At 35.6% G+C, this 21,198-nt stretch overlaps 2 protein-coding genes across 9 annotated transcripts in view; both read right to left on the bottom strand.

Moving 5' to 3' along the window:
* Positions 1-16,557, bottom strand: part of ADAD1 (adenosine deaminase domain containing 1) — a 61,514-nt gene extending 44,957 nt beyond the window's left edge. The window contains exons 1-8 of one of the 2 annotated variants that reach the window (XM_016135500.2): positions 16,483-16,557; positions 15,912-16,091; positions 14,916-15,104; positions 13,720-13,887; positions 9,572-9,640; positions 5,632-5,757; positions 2,283-2,406; positions 465-635 (exon numbers count right to left, since the gene is read on the bottom strand). In XM_016135500.2, coding sequence (XP_015990986.1) covers positions 465-635; positions 2,283-2,406; positions 5,632-5,757; positions 9,572-9,640; positions 13,720-13,887; positions 14,916-15,104; positions 15,912-16,083 — 1,019 coding nt within the window. In that variant the 5' untranslated portion in view covers positions 16,084-16,091; positions 16,483-16,557. Of the gene's footprint in view, positions 1-464; positions 636-2,282; positions 2,407-5,631; positions 5,758-9,571; positions 9,641-13,719; positions 13,888-14,915; positions 15,105-15,911; positions 16,265-16,482 lie in introns of those variants that run through there. The other variant, XM_016135501.2, reaches the window with a different exon arrangement.
* A 3,686-nt stretch (positions 16,558-20,243) lies between these two features.
* The window catches only part of KIAA1109 (KIAA1109 ortholog), a 113,948-nt gene continuing 112,993 nt past the window's right edge, over positions 20,244-21,198 (bottom strand). For 6 of the 7 annotated variants that reach the window (XM_036233451.1, XM_036233454.1, XM_036233453.1 and 3 more), the window contains one exon: positions 20,250-20,975. In XM_036233451.1, coding sequence (XP_036089344.1) covers positions 20,759-20,975 — 217 coding nt within the window. In that variant the 3' untranslated portion in view covers positions 20,250-20,758. Of the gene's footprint in view, positions 20,976-21,198 lie in introns of all 7 variants that reach the window. The other variant, XM_036233450.1, reaches the window with a different exon arrangement.

Raw genomic sequence — 21,198 nt, 5'->3', positions numbered from 1 at the left:
GGTTATCTCCAGATGATTAGACTTGAAGTGAATTTTACTTTACTCTTTGTGCTGGTCTGAATCATTTAAATTTCATGCTGAATGAGGCTACCCATTCATCAGATAATGAAGTTTTGGCCACACGTTGACTAGAAAAACAAACTGTATTCCTTAACTCCTGTGTGAATATGTGAAGAGTGCCTGAATCCATATTTTTCCTAAAGTGTATGAAGTCTTAAAACTGGAAAGATTTTCGAAAGCATAGAAAAGTAAGTGCTGAAGTGCATGGAATGTGTGAGTAGTAGTCATAGATCCAACCGAGGGGAGGGGAGGGAGAAAAAAATCTGTGGCCTCTTGCAGTCTACAAATAACACAGCAGGGCTGGAGGAAGACTCTGGATAGGGATGAATTTGCTTGCTGAAGGGATAGGGAGCACCTGATGCAGCCACCCAGCTGCTTCTAAAAACAACTTCCATAATACTTACAATTGTGACTTAATCTGGGCTGATCCCTTAGGCAACTGGTTCATATAGAGGTAAATGTTGATATTCTGTTTGAGAGTGAGTAAATTAGAAGCTGGTTCTGTACAGAATATTGATTTTTCCATCATAGCAGGATTTTTGCTATAGAAGAGTAGAAGTTGTCTATAAAAGTACCTAAAATAAAAGGGTTGTAATTTTATCATAAAGTCGTAAAATCTAAAAATGGTCTCTTAATAAGCATCACATTTCTGTGTATCATGAATGATATTCCTGTCAAAAGTTCTGATATTGATAAGAACTACTAAAATAATCTCAGCCTTATGCAATGAGGAATTAAGTCCCTTGAGAAGTCTTAGGAGAGCCCAGTCTGCCCTGGACCTGCCTTACAGCACCATGTCTTGATGACCACTCCACTCTCATTTCACAGTGGAGTCCTCGACTATCACATCCCACAAAGACCCACACCCCTATGGATTCCTCCCTTCTTTCCCAGACAGTCCTACTCCCAGCCTCCTAAGGTAAGTGTCGCATTTCTGCCTTACTTCCGTATTTCCCCTTTCCTGCTAAAACAAACAACAGTTGTTCCTGTTCCTTAGTTGTTTTAAAGATAAAAACACAGAAGCATAGAAATAATACAATGAAGATCGTAAGCTTTATTAAGAACTAAAGCAGATCTCTTGAAAAAAGATTACTAATCAGAGAAAAATACTATGTTGCTTATTAAAAAACATGATTTAAATCCAATCCTCAGAAAAAAATATACATAGGAAAAATTAAGCACCAGTATATAACAGTGCCAAGCATGGGAAGAAATAAACCCCAAAAAGGTCCCTTTACAGAGGTCAAATAATTTAATAATCACCAACGGCGTTGGGAGGACAATAAATTCCATTACTTTCATGGACTTCTCCCCAAAACTTTCCTGTTAATATTATAAGGTTATTTCCTTATTATTAGAATACATACTTAAGCTTTTCAGATAAAGTAGTATTCTGAATTTGTTTTAAAATACTCTAGCAAACACCATGAAAAAGGGAGGACACACAGATTAAATAAGAACGAAATGCTGATAACTAGATTACTGATAACTAGGTATTGCTATCAGCCTGCCGACAACTGAATGATAACATTCATTATACTAGTCTCACTTTTGAGTATATATTTCCACGAAAATAGTTTTATAGAGTATGTTCAGTGGGGTCAGAGAATCGAAAGCTGGAGGCCACTGCAGGAGGCAGAACTTATTTTCTCATGTTCTCACGGAAGGGACTTCCCAGCTTCTCTCCCTTACCTGTTATTCGAGCCCCGTGTGAGGAGCAGAGTGACAGATGAGTTTGGAAAAGAAACTAGGCATGTTCACCTCAGCCCCTTTCTTTCTCTTTGAGATCTGTCAGCATAGACATCACTTTACCTACACTGTTATATGGTAAACTCTGCACAGACTTCATGAATAGAAACCCATCAGTTTTTGGATAAGTATGGCTAATTCAGGGGTAAAATATTACCAAGCCTACTTGGTCCAGATCTAAAGCTATACCCTCCAATTACTTTATTCAGTAATAAAGATGGTATTTTTATCTTTAAAAAAAAATAGAGGGTTGTAGGACTCTTAAAACTGGATTCATAAGATCTTGATACTGAAGTCACTAAAATCCAGACTACTCATTGCAGTTACTATGATAAGTTTTCCAAGTGACACAGAAATAATAGATTGCTTGGAAAAGTAAGATACTGACATAGCCTGGGCTCGAAAATCAGTAAAAGCCCATCTGTAAATACACGTGTTCATATCTGAAGGCATCAGACACATCTGCACTTTACCTAAGGAGAGACCTTCTCGCCGTGACGACAGCGTGGGTGTCGTGCAACACTCTCCCGTTCGGCTTAATGCACTGGCTGTAATTGTATTCACCTGTGCCGATAGCTACAACTTCGTGCCGTCCAGCTGAAAGAAATCAGTGAACAGCAGCAGGTTATTTTGACCTCCCTCTTCCCTGTGTTCCACTGCCACCTCTAACTTCCCATATTAAAGTTAAAATATATTGACCAAAAAGATGAAAGCAAAATTCCACAATTTCATCAAATAAAAGTTTGAGTCTTTTAAGAAGCAAAAAATTTTAAATACTTCAATAATACCTCAATTAAAAAGGCAGCTGTTTCATATTGTGATACTTCATCTAAATTTTTATAAGCAACAGAATCACCAGATATCCTTGGTTTTCAAATATGCATCTAAGTCTTTCACATTTTGATTTATTTGGCTGCTAAGAGCCTTCATTTGCCATTCTACTTCTTCTCTGTTCTACTGAACCTTTTTGAAGAAACAAGCACCTAATGTTTTCTCCAGTAGTTTCACTCCATTTACTTATTGCTATATCCCATTTGCGATTTCCTTGAAACGATGCTCAGGAGACACTCAATTCTTTTCTCCTTTCGCATCCTAACCATGGGCTCTTTCTACAGCCTTGTCACTAGCTCATGGTTCTGTTTTCTCATTCTATCTTTTACTTCGGTGTCAATGATTTCGGAAAATCTCTAGTCCTAAGTCTTTCAAACAAAATTCATTTTCACATTTTCAACTACCTAAAGTAACTTCATCAATTCAACAAAAATTGTTGCAGTCCTACCATGTACCAGACACTGAAGCAGATGCTAGGAGTAAAATGTTCAGCGAGACATGCCCTCATGAAGCTTTTAATAGGAGAAATAGCAAGAAGACTAAACAAACCACAAATTGTAATAATGGTCTTGAAAGAAACAAATATAAGACTAATGAAATGAATTGCCAGGGGTGGGGGGTGGGGGGAGTCACCTCACGCAGATCAGCTGCAGAGTCCTTCTCTACAAACCTGAAATTTAAGTTTCAGGAAGGGAAGCAAGAGGCATAAATAGTGAGATAAAGGGCATTTTAATCAAAAGGAACAGTTTGTGCAGACTCTGGTCTGAGAGACAAGCGTAGATACTTCAGTAAAGTGGGATGAAGGGAATGGTATAAGATGAGGTCAAAGAAAGAGGCATCATATAAACCATGCTGAAGGGGTTATGGATTTTACCCAGGGGCTCTGGCAAAGCTACTAAAGGTGAGGGAGCAAAAAGCATATTGTGTTACATGTTAAGATCATACCTCTATGAGAATGCGGTATGCAGGGTCCAAGAAACTGAATTAGGGGGCCTGTTATAGTAATCCAGATAAGAGATAATAACTTAAGTCTCAAATGATGGAGGTTAAATGAAAAAAAATGATCAAATCTGAGATAGTTTGGAGATATCATCAAAAGGACTTAGACATAAATTGCTAGAAGTTAGGGAAAGGGATAAATAATGAATTACTTAGATTTTTAGTCTGAGCAACTGGGTGACTACCACTTACTGAGATGGAGAAAGCTAGAGGGGTAGGATTAAATGGGAAAATAAAGTTCCATTATCTCTAGTGTACCTGCTTCAGTAAGGGGGAGGGGAAGTGGTGATAAAGGGGAATTATACAGTGTCACCATAAGTTCTGGAATGGTGATGTGAGTTCTGACTTATAAAGGGTAATAGCACAGCCAAGAACTTAGCTTCTTTCTCAGCTTTGCAACTTGACCTACAATGTTACATGGAGATACTTAAGTTTGATAATGCAAGAAAAAGAGGGGATAACAGAAAGAAGGGATTTACTGAGATGTGAGGGGAAGCAGAATTGGAATTTGAGTGAAGGGACTAGTCTTTAAGAGGAGCGAGCCTTCCTCCACTTTAACAGGAGAGACAATGGGCATGAGTGGAGGAGGACACACTGGGTGGCGGGGTCAGAAGGAAGCTTGGATCTGATAGCTTCTTACAGACCTAATTAATAATTAATAATTACGAGGCAAGGCCTAGCTAACGGCAAGGATGGAAGAGAAGTTGTGGGGCATTTGAGAACAAAGGAAAAGTATGAAACAGCCATCACAGAGAATGTGTGAGCAGTTCTACCAGTGACAGGCTGGCTAGGAGTGAAGAATGCCAATGTGAGGTTTCCAACAATACATTTTAAATGCATACTGATTATGGGAGTATTCCAGAAATGTGTACTTGGTTTTGCTCAGGCTTTCCTCACCCCATTCACAATCATGTGTCTAAAACCAGGTTTATTCTTCTCACCCATGCCCTTCTTGAGACAATTTCACATCAGCATCCGGATTCTCTGTTTGTATGGAAACACCATTCTCCTATGTAACCTTGAAATGATACTTTATAAAAAAATTTTTTTCTTGTTCATGTCTATCTCAACTCTAATGTAGGTGCTCCATCACAACCATCTTAGCTGTGATTCCCTAACGCAGATTCTTCCTGCATGTATGGTCTTCTGCACTAGCAAAGCTCTCTCTCATTGTCCCATTAACAGTTTTCTCACTGCTACTCTTTCTCCTCATGTCTTTCTCTCTCCAAAAATGTCTTCCTTTCTTCTATTTATCCAAATCTCATTAGTCCTTAAAGTTCTACCATAAGTCTCACTGGTTCCTAAAGATTTTAACCCTATCAGTTTTCTCCTATCTATGAATTCTCATGCATTTCTAGATTACGGAAAACAACTTTTGATGTTTATCATCTTGGACTTTCAACAGTATATATATCTTCTCTTCCCACCTAGATCATAAAAACTCTTTAAGAATAGAAACCAAATCTCACATTGCTTTTATATCATCTTTAATATCTTATTCAGAGATAAATATACAATTCAAATATTTTTAATTAGTGATCAATATAGAACATTAAGGGTAAATAGAAGATGTAGTTGGAATCACATGATAATGTCCACAAGAAAAACCACAGGTCCATGATTTTTCATATTTTAATCTTTTCTTACTTGAAAATAAAAGAGATGTTAATTTTTATAGAGCCCTTCTCAATGTTTCTTATAATGGAGATTAGATTCGAGGTTGGTACTGGTTCCAACAGCTATTATTTAAAATGTTAGGCACTGCACCCTTCTATAGTTCTCTACTGGTTTCTGGTTGGTATACTTGATCTCTACCTTTGAGAACCTTTGTGTTTAATGACCCACACCTACTAGAAAAGGCTACTACAATCAATAAAACAACAGTATTAACAGGGGCAAAGATAATTAAAATACTACACTAGTACAGCTCAGATCATTAAGATATTTAATAGTTTTTCTATAAACCAACATACCCCAAATATTTGGACTTACCTCTTTCAATTATAAAAGCAGACAATGAATTGCTACATTTCAGATATTCCAAATGTCTAGAAATTAGTTGATTAAATGTTTCTTTAACAATCTGAGAAATTTTTGCATACTGCATGTGTCTCCCTTCTAGAAAAAAAACAAACGCAATATGAACTTAAACAGCACTGTACTTTCTCCTAGAGGCCTCCATTATTCCTATTATAACCTCATAATTGAATAAGTTAACAATTTATAAAGATATGTGAGCAAGTTTGTAATCTATGTCATGATTGAAATTTTAAAGTACTCAATTTTAAAAGAACACAAGTCATTAAGCTTTTAAGATAACTTCTTATAAAAAATGTAAAAAAACATACATATTATAAAATTACTGATTTACATTTAATTAAATATTAAAAAGTTATACAGGACACAAGACCATTCTTTGTTGTATGGGACTCTCCCACACTGTCAGACAACTGACATCTCACTGAATGCCAACAGTCTTCCCCAGTCCCTGTGACAATCAACAAAACCCATTCCTTAACATTTGCCCCACTGAGAAATACTACAAAGCATTAAGCACTTAGATTCTTGATACGGTTCCAAGTCCCCACTAAAAATGTGCTAAACTTTGAAAGGGAGTAAAGACAGTTTTAAGTTACTAGGATTACCATAGAACAGTATATAACAAAAAATGTGCATCAAAAGTCACCCAGTGATTTTTTTTTTTTTAAATATGAGTTTGAAATTCTAGGGCAGGGCCCTGGTCATCTGTTGCTTTGCATGCATATGCCTGTGTATCCCTAGCAAAGAACCGCTGTCCCAGAGAACGAGAGGTTGCAGAATCACTTAACGTTGTGCTTCAGGAAGTTTAGCTGCAAACCACCCAGAGTTCCTGATGTTTCAGGATGGCTGCTACATAGACTACCAAGTGGTTCACAGTACATTTAATATTTGCAGAACAAAAAAAGCGATGAAACAATTTTGCTCTCATGCATCGCATACATATGAAATGTATAGTTAATCATAATTTTCATAGAAAATTTTTTACCTGCTTAATAATAATTACATTAAAAAGATGCACAAATAATAAAAGTTCAATGTTAGCAGTCTCAGCTAATATTCTGCTTACTAAATACAACTTGTTTTAGTTAAGCCATTTACATGTTTTTCTTTATATTAACCTAAATTTTCTTTATATTAAACTTAAGTTTTTCTTTGGTAATATTGTTAATGCTTTCTTCTTGGCAAAAATGGGTCACATTATGAAAATAAATGAAAAAAGTCACAAAGGTAATCACAAAATGAAGCTCTGGAGAGGAAAGAATGAATTACTGGCTATATCTTATATAATCGCAAAGCATACAATGTAGAGGTGTGAATTATTATTATAATTCCATGTTAGCATATATTTCACTCAAATTGGTCAAAACCATCAGTATGCGGTGTATAAATTAGTTTTTGGTCTCTATGTAGTAAAAATGTGAATGAGAAGTACTCAGCAACTTGGCTCTACTTATCACCAAAAACTCATGATACAAGAGCAGTATTCAGTTTAATGTTATTTTAAATTTTAACTTATTTTTTTTACTAAAACAATAATATAAGAGTATACACTCAGAAGTCTTTTTCTCCAAATGCAACCACTATTACCAATTTCTTATGAGTATTTTGAAAAATAACCTATAAATATAAATATACATCAATTAAAAAAATAAAAACTGGGGCATGTTAGAACCCATTTTTTGCATTTTCTTGGTCTTGGATATCATTCAAGAGTAGACATGAGTGCCACCTCACTCTTCCTAATGGTTCCATAGAATGAGTGTACTCTACTATAATTTATTAAACACGTTCTATATAGTTAGTAATTATTTTGTGTTATGATATAGAACAGAAAAATATACTGCAATTAGTTCTGACAGACAAGAATTATGTGTTTGGCAAGAGAATCTTTCACTATACATTATAAAATTTTGATATACCTCTTGATCTTAATTCAGTGTTTAAGGAATTAATCAATATTGTGAATATAATACAATTTTAGTTACTGAATGTGTTTCCTATGAGCATGTGTGTGAAGGAATAAGAAGCAAGAGCAATATTGTTTTCCCTACAAGTGCCAGCTATTGAGGAAACAAAATGTTCTCACAAATTACTATAAATGAAGGATGTGATAAAAACATGACACACGTAATTCCAATTACAATAATTTGATTTTGAGTTGCTAATTTCAAATGATCTTTAGTATCATGAGTTACTTGAACCTATCTTCAGAGACAAAATATCACTATTTTTAATGAAAATATGGTACGGCTGGAAATATGGCAAAGTAGACAGGCTGTGAAATAGTGATATCGTCCCTAACAGGCCTGACAGGAGATGTTCAGGAGATTTTTGTGGGTGCAAATCTTTTTTTCTCAAAAGTGATAACATCCAACTCCTGTGTTTACACTTAAGCTTGAAGGATGATGTTTGTTCTTTCTCTGACTTACACTTGACCTTAGCAAACCTGACTCTACTCTTGTATTTCTTTAAACACATTACTAACCATGTATTCTTTCTTCCTCATAGATTGATCTGTTTTCTCAGGGTTACCATAATCTGTACTATTTGCCAATCACTGACTTGGGGTTCTATCTCACTATTGTTTAAACACATCTGCAGTAGCCGACCAGAAAAACTAATGCTCCTTCTCAAATTGAGAGATTAGTGTTGTTGGGCTGATCCCTCACCACCCTTCTGTTCATCAAGTCTTAGAACTGCGAGGTCACTATATTTAACTATTGGTAGATTTTGCCTTTTGAATGTGCTTTTTTCCCTCTAGTCTGGTCCTTTTATTCCATGCAAGTACACGAATGCGCAAAGCCTTTCTTTATTTAGAAAACAATGGAAACCAAGCTTAAGTAGGCATAAAACGGTTCTCAAATCCTCATCTCTAGACCTAGAAGAGACACTTTTTCTTTTTCATTTTAATTCTACAAATATCTCAACTCTAAAGTCTAAAGTGTTACTATTATGTAGGCAATGTAGAAATTAAGAATAATTTCCTCCCTTTTAAGAGATACATAACTAAAAGGGAAAAGTATACAATAACCAAAATACGATGTTGAATACAATGGAAGTGTTATAATAAAATAATAGTAGCTACTAGTTAATGAGCAACCACTGTGTGTAGGCACTGACATAAGTGTTTTACATCAGGGGTCCCCAACCCCAGGGCCAAGGACTATTCTGCGCCATGGCCTGTTAGGGACAGGGCTGCCAGCAGGAAGTGAGCAGTGGATGAGTGAGAGAAGTTTCATTTGTGTTTGCAGCTGCTCCTCAGCGCTAGCAACACTGCCTCAGCTCTACCTCAGATCGGCAAGCATTAGATGCTCATGGGAGCACTGGTCCCTGGGGCCAAAAAGGTTGAGGACAGCTGTTTTACGTGTATGAATTCATTTAATTCTCTTAATAACCATAACAATAAGGTAATTATTGTTATGACTGTTTTATAGATGAAGAAATTACATGCATAGAGAAGTAAATGGTCCTAGGTTAGGGCATACTAGTAACTTGAACTGCAGTTGTAGTTTTCTTGGGCTTGAGTGACAAATAACTACCTTTTTAAACAAGTGAATAGACTTGACATGAATGTCCCGATCATCAAGCACCAGAAAGCCAATGGTTTTTCATTAATGACAAGTCCACCAAAGCAAGAATTCTCAAAAAGGCCATTACATGCAACTGATGAAGTATCTCTTTTTAGGAAAAAAGCTATTTCTTTAATCTTTCTTCTCCATTCCTTACTGTAATTTTTAGCAGAGTATAAAAGGAAATTTTCTTCTTTGCATGACAGATTTGAATGATAAAATATTAATGTATATTTTCATACCTATGCATATTTTAATTATGTTGTTCTAATTTTTAATTGGGTTACTCTTCCAAAAAAGAACACCATAAAAGACTTTCCTACCATAATGTACTTTTGAAACATATGCTGGTTCAGGTGAAGCAATAGGATCTGCAGGGATAGGTGGAGGACCTGTAAATAAAAAAATATATATAAGGAAACACAGAACTTCACTATTCCAAAGAGCAGGTACCTTACTGTTGCATAATAACATATCAATTCAAGAATGATTATTTTTTCTGTATACTTCTGCCAACTCTAAACTGTCAAATATTCATTAGCTAAGTTTTGATAAATGTCAAAACTTTCCTATATTGAAACCGATTACACAAACATTTTCTGGGTGTCCTAGCCTTATGCTACTAGAGAGCTTGCTCTGTAATAGATGTCACATTCTGAAAAGCAATTAAAAAGAAGCCTGTTTTAGATGCATAGGAACGATTTTCTATTTACAATAATACTATGCAAAACATTTTAAATCAATATTTTATCAAAAATTTAAGAAGTAAAAATGATTGCTTTTAATGCTATTTTACCAATATGTTTTCTAGGGGCATGCTATAGTCAAAGCTTTCAAAGCTCAAGTCTCATTCTTTGAAATGGCTTAGCAATTTGGTTCCAAAGTTAGGGAATCCAGGAAAAATAAGAAAAAAGCAAGACACTAAACCTAAGGGACAAAAAAAGATCAGAAAAGCTTAAATGAAGAGGCTGCAGGAGCAAAGCTTCCACTAAAGTAGTTAGCATCTCTCAGGAATCACTCATAAAGACAAAGAAAAGAAACTGAACTGCCACAGTGAACTTAATTTTCAGTTAGATAAGAAACTGATTAAATATCTAGACATTAACAAGGAAAGATTGACAACGTCACATTGGGGCTCACGTTAGTTCAGCAAGTGCTGACTATTGTTAGAAATATATGTTCTGAATTTTAGATAAGCAAAACTTTAAAAACTCAGTGAAAGATGGATTTTTTTCTCCATTTACTCAAGCGCGTAGGGCCCAAGTGAAATTAACGCTAAAAATTAAATCCTATTTATCAAGCACAAATAATATCAATAAATAAAGAAAATGTGACTTTACAAGTTGGTCTGCATTTTAAAACACCAAATCCAAATAGGCAAAGCAATCTTGAAAAAGAAGAATGAAGTTGGAAAACTCACAGTTGCTGAGTTCAAAATCTAATACAAAGGGATAGTAATCAAAAAGTATGTTAATGGAATAAAGACCAATGGAATAGAACAGAGAACCTAGAGATAAATCCCCATGTATCTGGACAAATGATTATCAACAAAGATGCCAATACTATACGATGGGGGGAAAGACAGTCTTTTCAACAAATGATACTAGAAAAACTGGTTATCCACATGTAAAATAAAGTCAGATCCTTAACTAACCCTATGTACAAAAATTAACTTGATATAGATTGAAGACCTGAACGCAAGAGCTAAAACTACAAAACTCTTAGAAGAAAACACAGGTGAAAACTTCATGACAGTGGATTTGGAAATAATTTCTTAGATCTAATACCAAAGGCACAGGCAATCAAAGAAAAAATAGACAAATTGGACTTTATCGAAATTAAAAATTTTTGAGAATTAAAGGCCACTATTAACAGAGGAAAAATGCAAATCACAGAAGGGGTGAAAATATTTGCAAATCACATATCTGATGAGATCAATATCTGGAATATACAGAAGACTCCTAAAACTCAACAAAAAACAAAACCCAATTTAAAAATGGGCAAAGAAATGGAGTTCAAAATTTCTCTAAAGAATATATATATAAATGACCAATAAGTACATGAAAAAATGCTAGAAGTCATTAATCATTAGGGAAATGCAAATCAAAGCCACAGTGAAATACCCCATCATACCCATTAGAATGGCTACTGTAAAAAACAAAACAAACAAACAAAAAAAACAGAAAACAGTAAGTGTTGGTGAGGATGTGGAGAAATAGGAACTCTTGAGCATCCACTGTGAGTGGGAATGTAAAACAGTACAGCCATAATGGAAAACAATATGGCAGTTCTTTAAAAAATTAAATATAAAATTAATGTATGAGCTAGCAATTCCACTTCTAGGTATAAAACTCAAAGATTGAACAGTGGAAATCAAAGAGAGATTTGCACACGCATGTTCACAACATCATTATTCACAACAGCTAAAGGCTGGAGCAACACAAGTGCTCATCAACGGACAAATGGATGAACAAAATGTGTTACATACACTAGAATATTATTTAGCCTTAATAAAGAAGAAAATTCTGATACATGCTACAACATGCATGACCTTTGAGGACATTATGCTAATTGAAACACACCAGTCACAAAAAGACAAAAACTGTGATTCCACTCATATGACTCTAGAGAAGTCAAATTCATATAAGTAGAAAATTGATGGTAATTGCCATGGGGTTAGTGAAAGAAGGAATGAAAAATAATTATTTAATGGGTATAGAATTTCGGTTCTGCAAGATGAAGAGTTCTGAAAGTTGGAATCCAACAAAGTGAGCACACTCAACATTATTACACTGTACACTTTAACATGGTAAAGATGGTTTTATGCTTTATATATATGCATGTTAAGTTTTATTTTGTTATTTTTACCACACTAAAAACTTTTAAAATAATTTTTTTAAAGAGGTACTGAAATAAACTAAACTTAATGCCAGATTTTTAAATCATTGTGTCAAAAACTGTTAAAGATTCAAAACATAACTTGGTATTATTAATCGCATTGCCCTTACAAATACTTAGTGCAAAAGTTTTTAATATAGTTAATAAAAAATAAGATTATCTTTAAAAAAATTTACAAAATATAAAATATATATATAAAAGAATTTTGATGAGTTCAGAATTTTGAAAAAATTAAAATTAGAGTTTTTAAAATTTATGTTATAAATAAGGAAAATGGGACAAGAAAAACTAATGGAAAGTTAACAGTGAAAAGAAGAAATAAATACTCAACTCTTACAAATTCTGCTTTTCACATTAACTTGTTAAACACTCTGGAAAGGCAAAGACATAAAAAAATAAATCTGAAATAAATCACTAGTTCCACTGAACTGTAGGTGGGTAGGAATAAAGACTGAATAAATAAATGAGAGACAAACATGAAAGTTTGTAAAGACAGCAAAATTATCAAGTGATAAAATCAGGACTCAAAATTGTCAAGACTGGCTTCATATTAGAAAGATGGGTTTCTAGGTTAAAGTCACTATCCTTCCAAATAGTTAAAAGAAAAGAAAAAAAAAACAGCAAAACATCCATGTGACCAAAAGAGGGAAAAAACAAAACAAAAAACCCATAACAATACTTATCAGACATTTATAGTAAAGTCAAATGTCAAATGTTCTATTAAAATATTCTCTGATTATGTCAAAATACCATTTAATTTTATGCCAAATAGAAACTCATAAAAACAAGATAGTCTATGACACTGAACAAAAACAAAAAATAACTAGAAGTCGCACCATAAGTATCAGGAAAAAAAAAAAATTCCAGTACTGAACTATATATATAATATATAATGTATACAGCATATTATAAAATAGAATGAAAAGTAATTTTATATTGAATTAAAAAGCTACACTCCATAACAAAGTAAAATCATTACATCATTGCTCTTTATAGATCAAATAACATGTAAAATACAAATCAAAGTATTTTAAGAAAATAAGAATAAAATGACATTTATAATTCCAGCATGTATAAGATATTTACCAAAATCTTTATACCGAGCTCTAAAAGCTTAATAATAGTGAAAAATAGTGAACAGACAATAACATGAAAATTAACAAAGTACTTTCCTAGTTACTTATTAAATACAGAATATGACAAACTATTTGAAAACAATAAGACTACACATCGAAACCTATGAGGTGTGGCAAAAATAAATAAATGTACAGTGTTAAGTGCATAATAAGAATCCAATAAATTATAGAGATAATCAAGTGTCAGGACTCGAACCCACTGACAATCTGAAGAGTTATCAAACAGTTCAGCAACATGTTATCTCTTTTGGGGCTGAAATATATAAAAGCAATGTTAAATACTATTAAATATATAAGCAATCAAACAACAATGGAAGGAAATTATTCAAATCCTGCTACTTCTACTTTGTAGTTGCCAGGTAACCCTTCATTAAACATAAATCTTTCAGGTGATTCCGTCTTAAAAATACAAAAACTTTATAATCAAGAGTACTTACCTGATGTTTCTAAATTTCTTGGTTCAGGTTCATCCAATTGTAGAAGCTCATCAAGAGCTAACTTTGCTGCATTGGATCTAGACTCCTTTTTATTCTGTCCCAGTCCCGTCTTGTATTGAATACCATCCACCACAGCACAGAAAGCAAAATATGGTCCCATAACATTACCTTGAAAAAGAACTCAGAGTGAATGCTGTAGGACTTCACAGTATAATCCTGCAAAGATATCTGTTACACAGGAACTCATCCCAGTACAAAAAATGTGGAAAACCAGCTATCGAGGCCTATCAACTTTTTGTAGGGCCCATATAGGTTAAAGTACAGGTGGATGGGCCACTCAACTAGTTGAGGACCCTGTCAAGCTGCCAGGCTGTCTCCAGATTCAGCATCAACAATAGGGCCATACATGGAGCGACAGTGTCTTATATAATGCCTGGCAAAGGTAAGCACACACGTGCGCACACACACGCACATGCACGTGTTTTTAAAGACTGTGCTTCTTTGACAGTCATATCTCCGGCCTGTCAATCCCTTTTAAGAGCACCAATTCTCTTATCTCTCGACTTTCTTAAAGTTCTTCCCAGTCACTGGTCATACAGTGAAGAAATTAGAAGTGCTTTCTGCATTTGACCAATTTATACTCCTATAGTCTTCCACAGGCACAGCGTGGTAACAGAATCTTCTAGTTATGGGGCAGTTTAAAGAGAATGGAGAAAATAGTCATAGACAAGTTTGCAGACGAGTTATCGATCATGTGATATTTTTATCTTCAATCTTTGAATTTCAGAAGCCAAATCTGACCATAATTTTGTTATGCATCAACATCACAGAATCCTTCTCATAAGATAATCATAGTCCAAATACTTAACATCTCTAAAAAGCATGTTTACTCTACAAGTATTTACATGTGAACATAATCTACATGACTGATGTGATTTCAGTTCAAGTAGCCATACACAAAAATTTTAATCTAATGATTATAAAAATTTTTTACATGAGTTATTTGCAGAGGCTCAAAAGGCTAACACTATATTAACATAAAATTTCTTAGGTATACTTGTCAAAAATAAAACTAGTTATAGAACCCTACCATTACTTGAAAATAGAAAATAATCAAACTTAGTACCACTTGTGCTCTGCTTGTAATAGGAAAATATTTCCCAATATTGTAAAACCAGATACAACTTTGCACTTGCCTGTTGTTACTGTTTCCTTAAGGTCAAGCTGAACCCGCTGCATTTGTGCAAACTGGTGCAAGGCTGATACAGGATTTATCTCCCCTCGTTTGTATTTCATTATAAATTCCTTGGGTATTTTTTTTGGAGGGAGGATGGGATTTGAAATAGATGAAAGACCTTTGGAAAGCAATGGTTCTGGGAAATTACCTAAAAATAAATGTTTACACTTGTCAATTTGGTAAAATAAAGAAAATAAGCAAAGCACTAAACCCTCCCCTTAAATGAAGACTGTCCCTGACACACTTGGTCATATGTGTTTTTAATTATATACAAATTTCCACTACTCAGTTTTGGAACAAATGACAAGTGCAACCTGTTACTGTATATCTTTTGGAGTAAAAGATTATTTTGGAAAGAAATATGATCACTGTCATACCATTAAATAATATCAGAGAATCACAGAATTTTAGTGATGTCAAGGTCTTCAGAAGCTCTCTAAGTCATGTTTACACATGATGTCACTAAGACCTAGAAAGGAGTAAGACACAGACCCGAGACCATACCCTAGTTTTTTGCTTTCCATTGACTATTTTATATTACCTTTCTACCCTGAATTCAACCAAATTTTTAAAGTGTGTTGTGTCCCTGCTTTATATTTAATAGCGTGGTAAATGCTATGTGGGATACAAATCAGTATCACTCCAATACCTTCCCTGAAGGTGTAACTCAGCCTCACCTCAAAATGGCAACACACACTCGTCAATTGGTGAAAATAAATAATAATAATAATAATAATAATAATAATAATAATAATAATAAGTAACAGCAAGGGGAAGACTTTCTACAGGCTCCTGACACTGTCAGGAGTCAAATCCGAGTTCCAGGCGGGACACAGCCACAGGTAAATGAACATATACCCAGGAAACCTTTCAACCGGGGGCTAAAAAGAACATAACAGCCCTCCCTGAGTCTCAAAGAACTTAGGCATTATTACAAATGAAAAAGGAGTCCTACCCGTCACTTGCGTAACCTTGGATGCCATATGCGACAGGCTGTAACTTTCCGAGGAATGTGCGGTGGGGGCCGCTACCGTCTGGGCTGATGGCTGAACTGGCAAGTTCTTTTTCAGCATCTGGGCAAAGCTAGGGACCCGGGAGCTCTGAAACCAGTCATTGTTGGCGGACATTTTCTCACCTACAAATCATTTTAGAAAACAAATAAATATTGGCAGAAAATGAGGAACAAAGCCCTAGGTAAACTAAAAACACTCCAAAAGTAAACAAACAAAGGAACAACACGTCCATCAATGGCCTTGACACACAGAGGCTCCGTCTCTTTAACTGACGTCATGGCGGCTTTGTGACTAGTTTAAAAGGCACGGAGCCCCGTCGGCCCAGTCAGTCCCTCCCGTACGCGCCGCTGCAGAAGGGGCCAGCAGGGCTGGGGCGCCCCGGGGGGTGGGGTGCAGGGGAGCCCGAAAGCTGCTCTGCCGTCAGGAGGGCGAAGGGGAAAAGAAAACGCGCTGACAGGCGAGGCGCCGCGGCCCGTTGGCGGCGCCCCGCGCTCCGGCCCAACTCCCACCCACCAAGGTCGTCCTTGCGGCCCTGTGGGTCGGCGCCCGCGGGCGAGCAGCTCAGGCCCGGCCGCAGGCCGCGGGGCTCGCTGGCTGACGCCGTCGTTGCCTCCTCCCGGCCTCAACCTCTCACTTCAGGCCGCTGCGCCTGAGAGCCACGCGGCCAGCGCGGCGGCTTTCGAAAGCGGCCTCGCGGCGGCCCTGCACAAGCCGACGGGCGCCCCCGCGCCCGCCTCGGCCAATCACCAACCGCCTCCGCGCACACGTGCCCGGGCCCGCGCATGCGCCCGCGGCCCCGAGCGTGAGGCGCCGCCGGGCGCCTCTGAGCGTCGCGCGCGCGAGGCCGCACACTGCCGCCCTCATGCTCCGAGCGTGGCACCGCCGCGGCCTGGGGAAGTCCAGCGAGGCGGTGCGGGCGGGCCGCGTCGTCAGCCTCCTGTCCGACGCCAGCCTCCGACCGCGACGCCGCCCTCCGTCCTGACGGGGCCCTGCGCCCCGGCCACCTCGCCCGCGCTGCTGGGCCGTCGCCTCGCGGCTCCCCCCGGACGCGCTTTCAGTTCTCCGTTCTCCTGAGAGTTGAGGAGGACCTCACGGAGGTGTTAGCCGATGTCGCCGAAAACATTTTTAATAGGAAATTACTAAATAAGTTTTGGCACTTAGCCCCGAAGGAAGTCAAGGAATTGAGTGACATTGTTTATAAGAAAATTGAAATACCCTGCTTTAAAAAAAAAAAAAATACGAACAAGTTTCTCAAGGGTTAAAACATTTTAACTGAGAAGGAAAGAAAAAATAACAATAGAATTGATGGTATTCTCCCTCTAGCAAGAAATATTACCTATCCACAAATAATGAACTAATTGGGAGGAAAAAAACAGCTTCATTCCTCTCGCTAAGCAATGCGTTTTCAGTAAAAGCATATTTCTTTAGTGATGATCAAAATGTGTTGATTATACTGCTTTGATCAAATGCCATTAATAATGATAACCCAGAATTTTTTTCTAACATTTAGAAACTTTTGTTTAAATTAAAAAAATTTTTTTTGACTTGTTGCCAAGAAGCATGAAAAGGATGATGAGTAAAAACTTTTAAGTACAAAAATATGTAATTATATTAGGATCAAATTTCAGGAGGGATTTGGAATGGAAATAGCAGCTCAAGCAGTAAAAGGAATGGGTAAAAATTACTCTTGAAGGTAAAGCATATATATAGTTTTGTTTTGAGATACTTTTATATTTACAGAAGAATTATAAATAGTATAGAAAGTTGCTGGATGATGTAGTAGTTCTAGTTTCAATTTTTTGAGGAACCTCCATATGTTTCCCATAGTGACTGCATTGATTTACATTCTCCACGTCCTTACCAACGCTTAGTTTTTTCTTTTTGATACTAGCCAGTCCATCAGCGGTGAGCGGGTATCTCATTGTGGTTTGGATTTGCATTTCCATAATTATTTGGCAGCTTGACATGTTTTCTGTCCTTTTCTATATATGTTTTTAAGGCTAAAGTGAGTCTCTTTAAAACAGTATATTGTTGGGTATTGTTTTTTAATCCATTCAGCCATTATGTTTAACCGGATAATTTTATCCATTTATGTTTAATTATTTGTAAGTACTATTGTCATTTTGTTGTTTTATAGATGTTGTTCCTTGTTTCTTATCCTGCTTTTTTGTTTTGATGTCTTTTGTTATCATTATGTTTGACTCATTTATCATATATATATATATATATATAAAATTACTACAGGATTTTCCTTTGTGGTTACCATGAAGCTTACATAAAATCTTAAACTTGTAACACTCTATTTTAAACTGATAACAGTTTAAATGGAATTTGTAGAATTTACACTTTTACTTCTCCCCTTCACAGTTAGCTTATTGCTGTTGCAATTTACATGGTTTTTTTCCCCCCACTGTGTAACTAACAACAGATTTTGTAGCTATGGTTATTTTTAGTACCTTTTTTTAGCATTTAGTTGTAAATGAATTCTGTACCAGTATTGCCATATTGCAGAATCTATGACTATGTATTTACCATTACCAGTGAGATTTACTCTACCTTTCTATGTTTTTATGATGTTAATCAGCATTTTTTTTTCACTCTCAAAGTATTCCCTTTAGCATTTCTTGTAGGTCAGGTCTGGTGGTAATGAACTCTTTTAGGTTTCATTTGGGAAAGTTTTTTCCTTCCTTCGTTTTTGAAGGACCACATCGCCAGGTATAGAATGTTCGGTTGACAGTTATTTTTTTTCCCCCAATATTTTGAATATGTCATCCCATTCTCTCTTGGCCCGAAAAGTTTCTGTTGAGAATTTTGCCAATAGTCTTATAAGGTTCCCTTGTATGCGACTTTTCTGTTGCTGCTCTTTAAATTCTGTCGCCTTTTAATAATTTAATTATAATGTGTCTCCATGTAACCCTATCCCAGTTCAACCAATTTGGAGTCCTTTGGGCCTCGTGGATCTGGGCGTCCATTTCTCTCCCCAGGTTTGGGAAGTTCTCAGACATTATTGCTTTAAATATACTTTCTTTTCTCCTTCTGGAATTCCCATAAGGTTGCAATTTATATTTCCCATCAGCAATGCACGGATATGGTTTGCTCATAGCCTTGTCCAACAGAGAGACAGAAATTTTGAATAGTTACAGATTTAAATTGCCCTTTTCTTTTTATAGCATTATCACAGTAAATGCCAGAAATAGAGTAAGTTTATACTTATATCATTTTTTTTTGTAATCTCTTACATTAATAATATTTAAAGCCATGGGAAATTTTTAACATTTAGAACTTACTGGCATAACTTTTTCTTTGAAGCAGAGAATTAATACCTGCAGTAAGACTCAAGTAAGGAACTAATTTAATTTTTAGTTACTTTGTTTTATGAAGTTACTTTCTGCCAGTCTTATCTTAGACTCTAGATCCAAAAGAATTTGCTTCTCTGGTAAGTTTGACCAGTAGACATAATATTCATATAGCCTTCAACTATAGGGGTGATTGAGGATGGATACAAAGATCAAGCAGGTAACAGGTAAGGTGGTCTAGCAGAAAGAATGTAAAATTACAGCTCTAGTCACTAGGGTTTTGTTCTTAGTTGTATTACTAGATTGCTGTGTAACAAAAGATAGCAATTCTTAATGCACCCACTAACACTATATATCTGTATATGCCCTTGGCTGGCTAAGTATCTTGGCTGTCCTGGAGGTTTAAAAAAATTTCTTTAAAGCTATCAGAGAGAATACTGCCTTATCTACCTAAGCGCAAGAGTCTGCACCGGCGGCTTCTTGAGAGTTGTCCTTTAGCTTTAGGATCTTTCATTCTATTGTTTATTCAGCCTTTAAACTGATGGTACTGACCTGGCTGATTTTAAACTCAAGTTCTGAGTAATAGTATTATAATTACTTTTGAGTATTATTTTAGATTGTTAGTCTTTTAAAATCTTATTATGCTAATGCATGTACATTGTATATATACCCTCATAAGCACAAAATATGCTTTAAACATGAACCTTCATATGCATGAAATACGTACAAACATATAAAGTGTTACAATAAAAACAAACAGCTGTGTTGACCACAAGCTTAAGAAATAGAATATAATACCTAGTATTGCTGAAGCTTCTGCTGTGTCTCTGATTGCATCCTCCTTGAGCTAATTTTATAAGGCTTTTTATTTTTATAAGTATTAGCTATCTTCTATGAAAACATCTAATAACTGGCACAGGGTGGGTATCTATTAATTATAAAAATGATCTATAAAAGAAAAGACTCAAAAACAACTACTGACTGAAACCAATTATTGTGACTTTATTACAATACTTACAAACAATATTTTAGTGATGTTTAATCCTATCACAGTTACTCAAACTATATACAAATAGGTATTTATACAAGTCTATATTTTTTAAAAAAAAATGCAATTAATTACCAAAAAAAAAAAAATCACATTATCAACAAGATTTTTTTCTAAAAGTTATGGCCAATAACAGGAAATTCACAGTTATTCAGAAAATATTTTAAGATGCAGGAATCATATTGCACATAATACAGTTATAAACCCTACTGAGATGGATGTATTTTAATCTAGTTTTTCACAAAATTTACATTATCATGCAATACTTCACTGTACTCAGAACAGTGGAACTAAAATAAACAGGTTAACTTATAAACCTTTAATGGCCACAAAATTAGAATTATTTTAAAGTTATATTTTTAAATAATTTTAATATACAAAAAAAAACACTTCAGTGTAATAAAACTTAACGGATCATAATTTGTTCACAGATCAAGTTGCTGTCTTAGTGTTCTTCTTTGTCTTTTCCTTTCTTTTCCTTTTCATCCTGGAGTGCAGTACCGAGTTTTTTGATAAGAACCGACAGAACCTTGTCCAGTGGGTCCATGACTCCTCTCTGAAGCCATTTGGGAATAGTAGTCCTGGCATGATGAAAGCCCAACTTTTGAAGAATATAATCAACACCTACTGGATCAATCTTTCTTCCAGTCCAAGAAATTAATCTAAAATAATTATAAATAATAATTAGGAGTACAGTGTGCTAGCATAGTCCTGATGGTAAGTTAGAGAGCATCATTAAACCTTTACAATGTGCTCAAGACAAAATATTTTCAGTAGGTGCATTTGAATAATTTACAATTTCTGGATTCACTATAATAGCATTAAAAAATGTGTGATCATAAGTATCCTTGGTAAACCTACACACAGTAATGGAGTTTAGTGGAT

Source organism: Rousettus aegyptiacus, unplaced genomic scaffold, assembly GCF_014176215.1.
Source record: "Rousettus aegyptiacus isolate mRouAeg1 unplaced genomic scaffold, mRouAeg1.p scaffold_m13_p_16, whole genome shotgun sequence".
In the NCBI taxonomy this organism is placed as follows: domain Eukaryota; kingdom Metazoa; phylum Chordata; class Mammalia; order Chiroptera; family Pteropodidae; genus Rousettus; species Rousettus aegyptiacus.
This window is presented reverse-complemented; position numbering and strand designations above follow the sequence as displayed.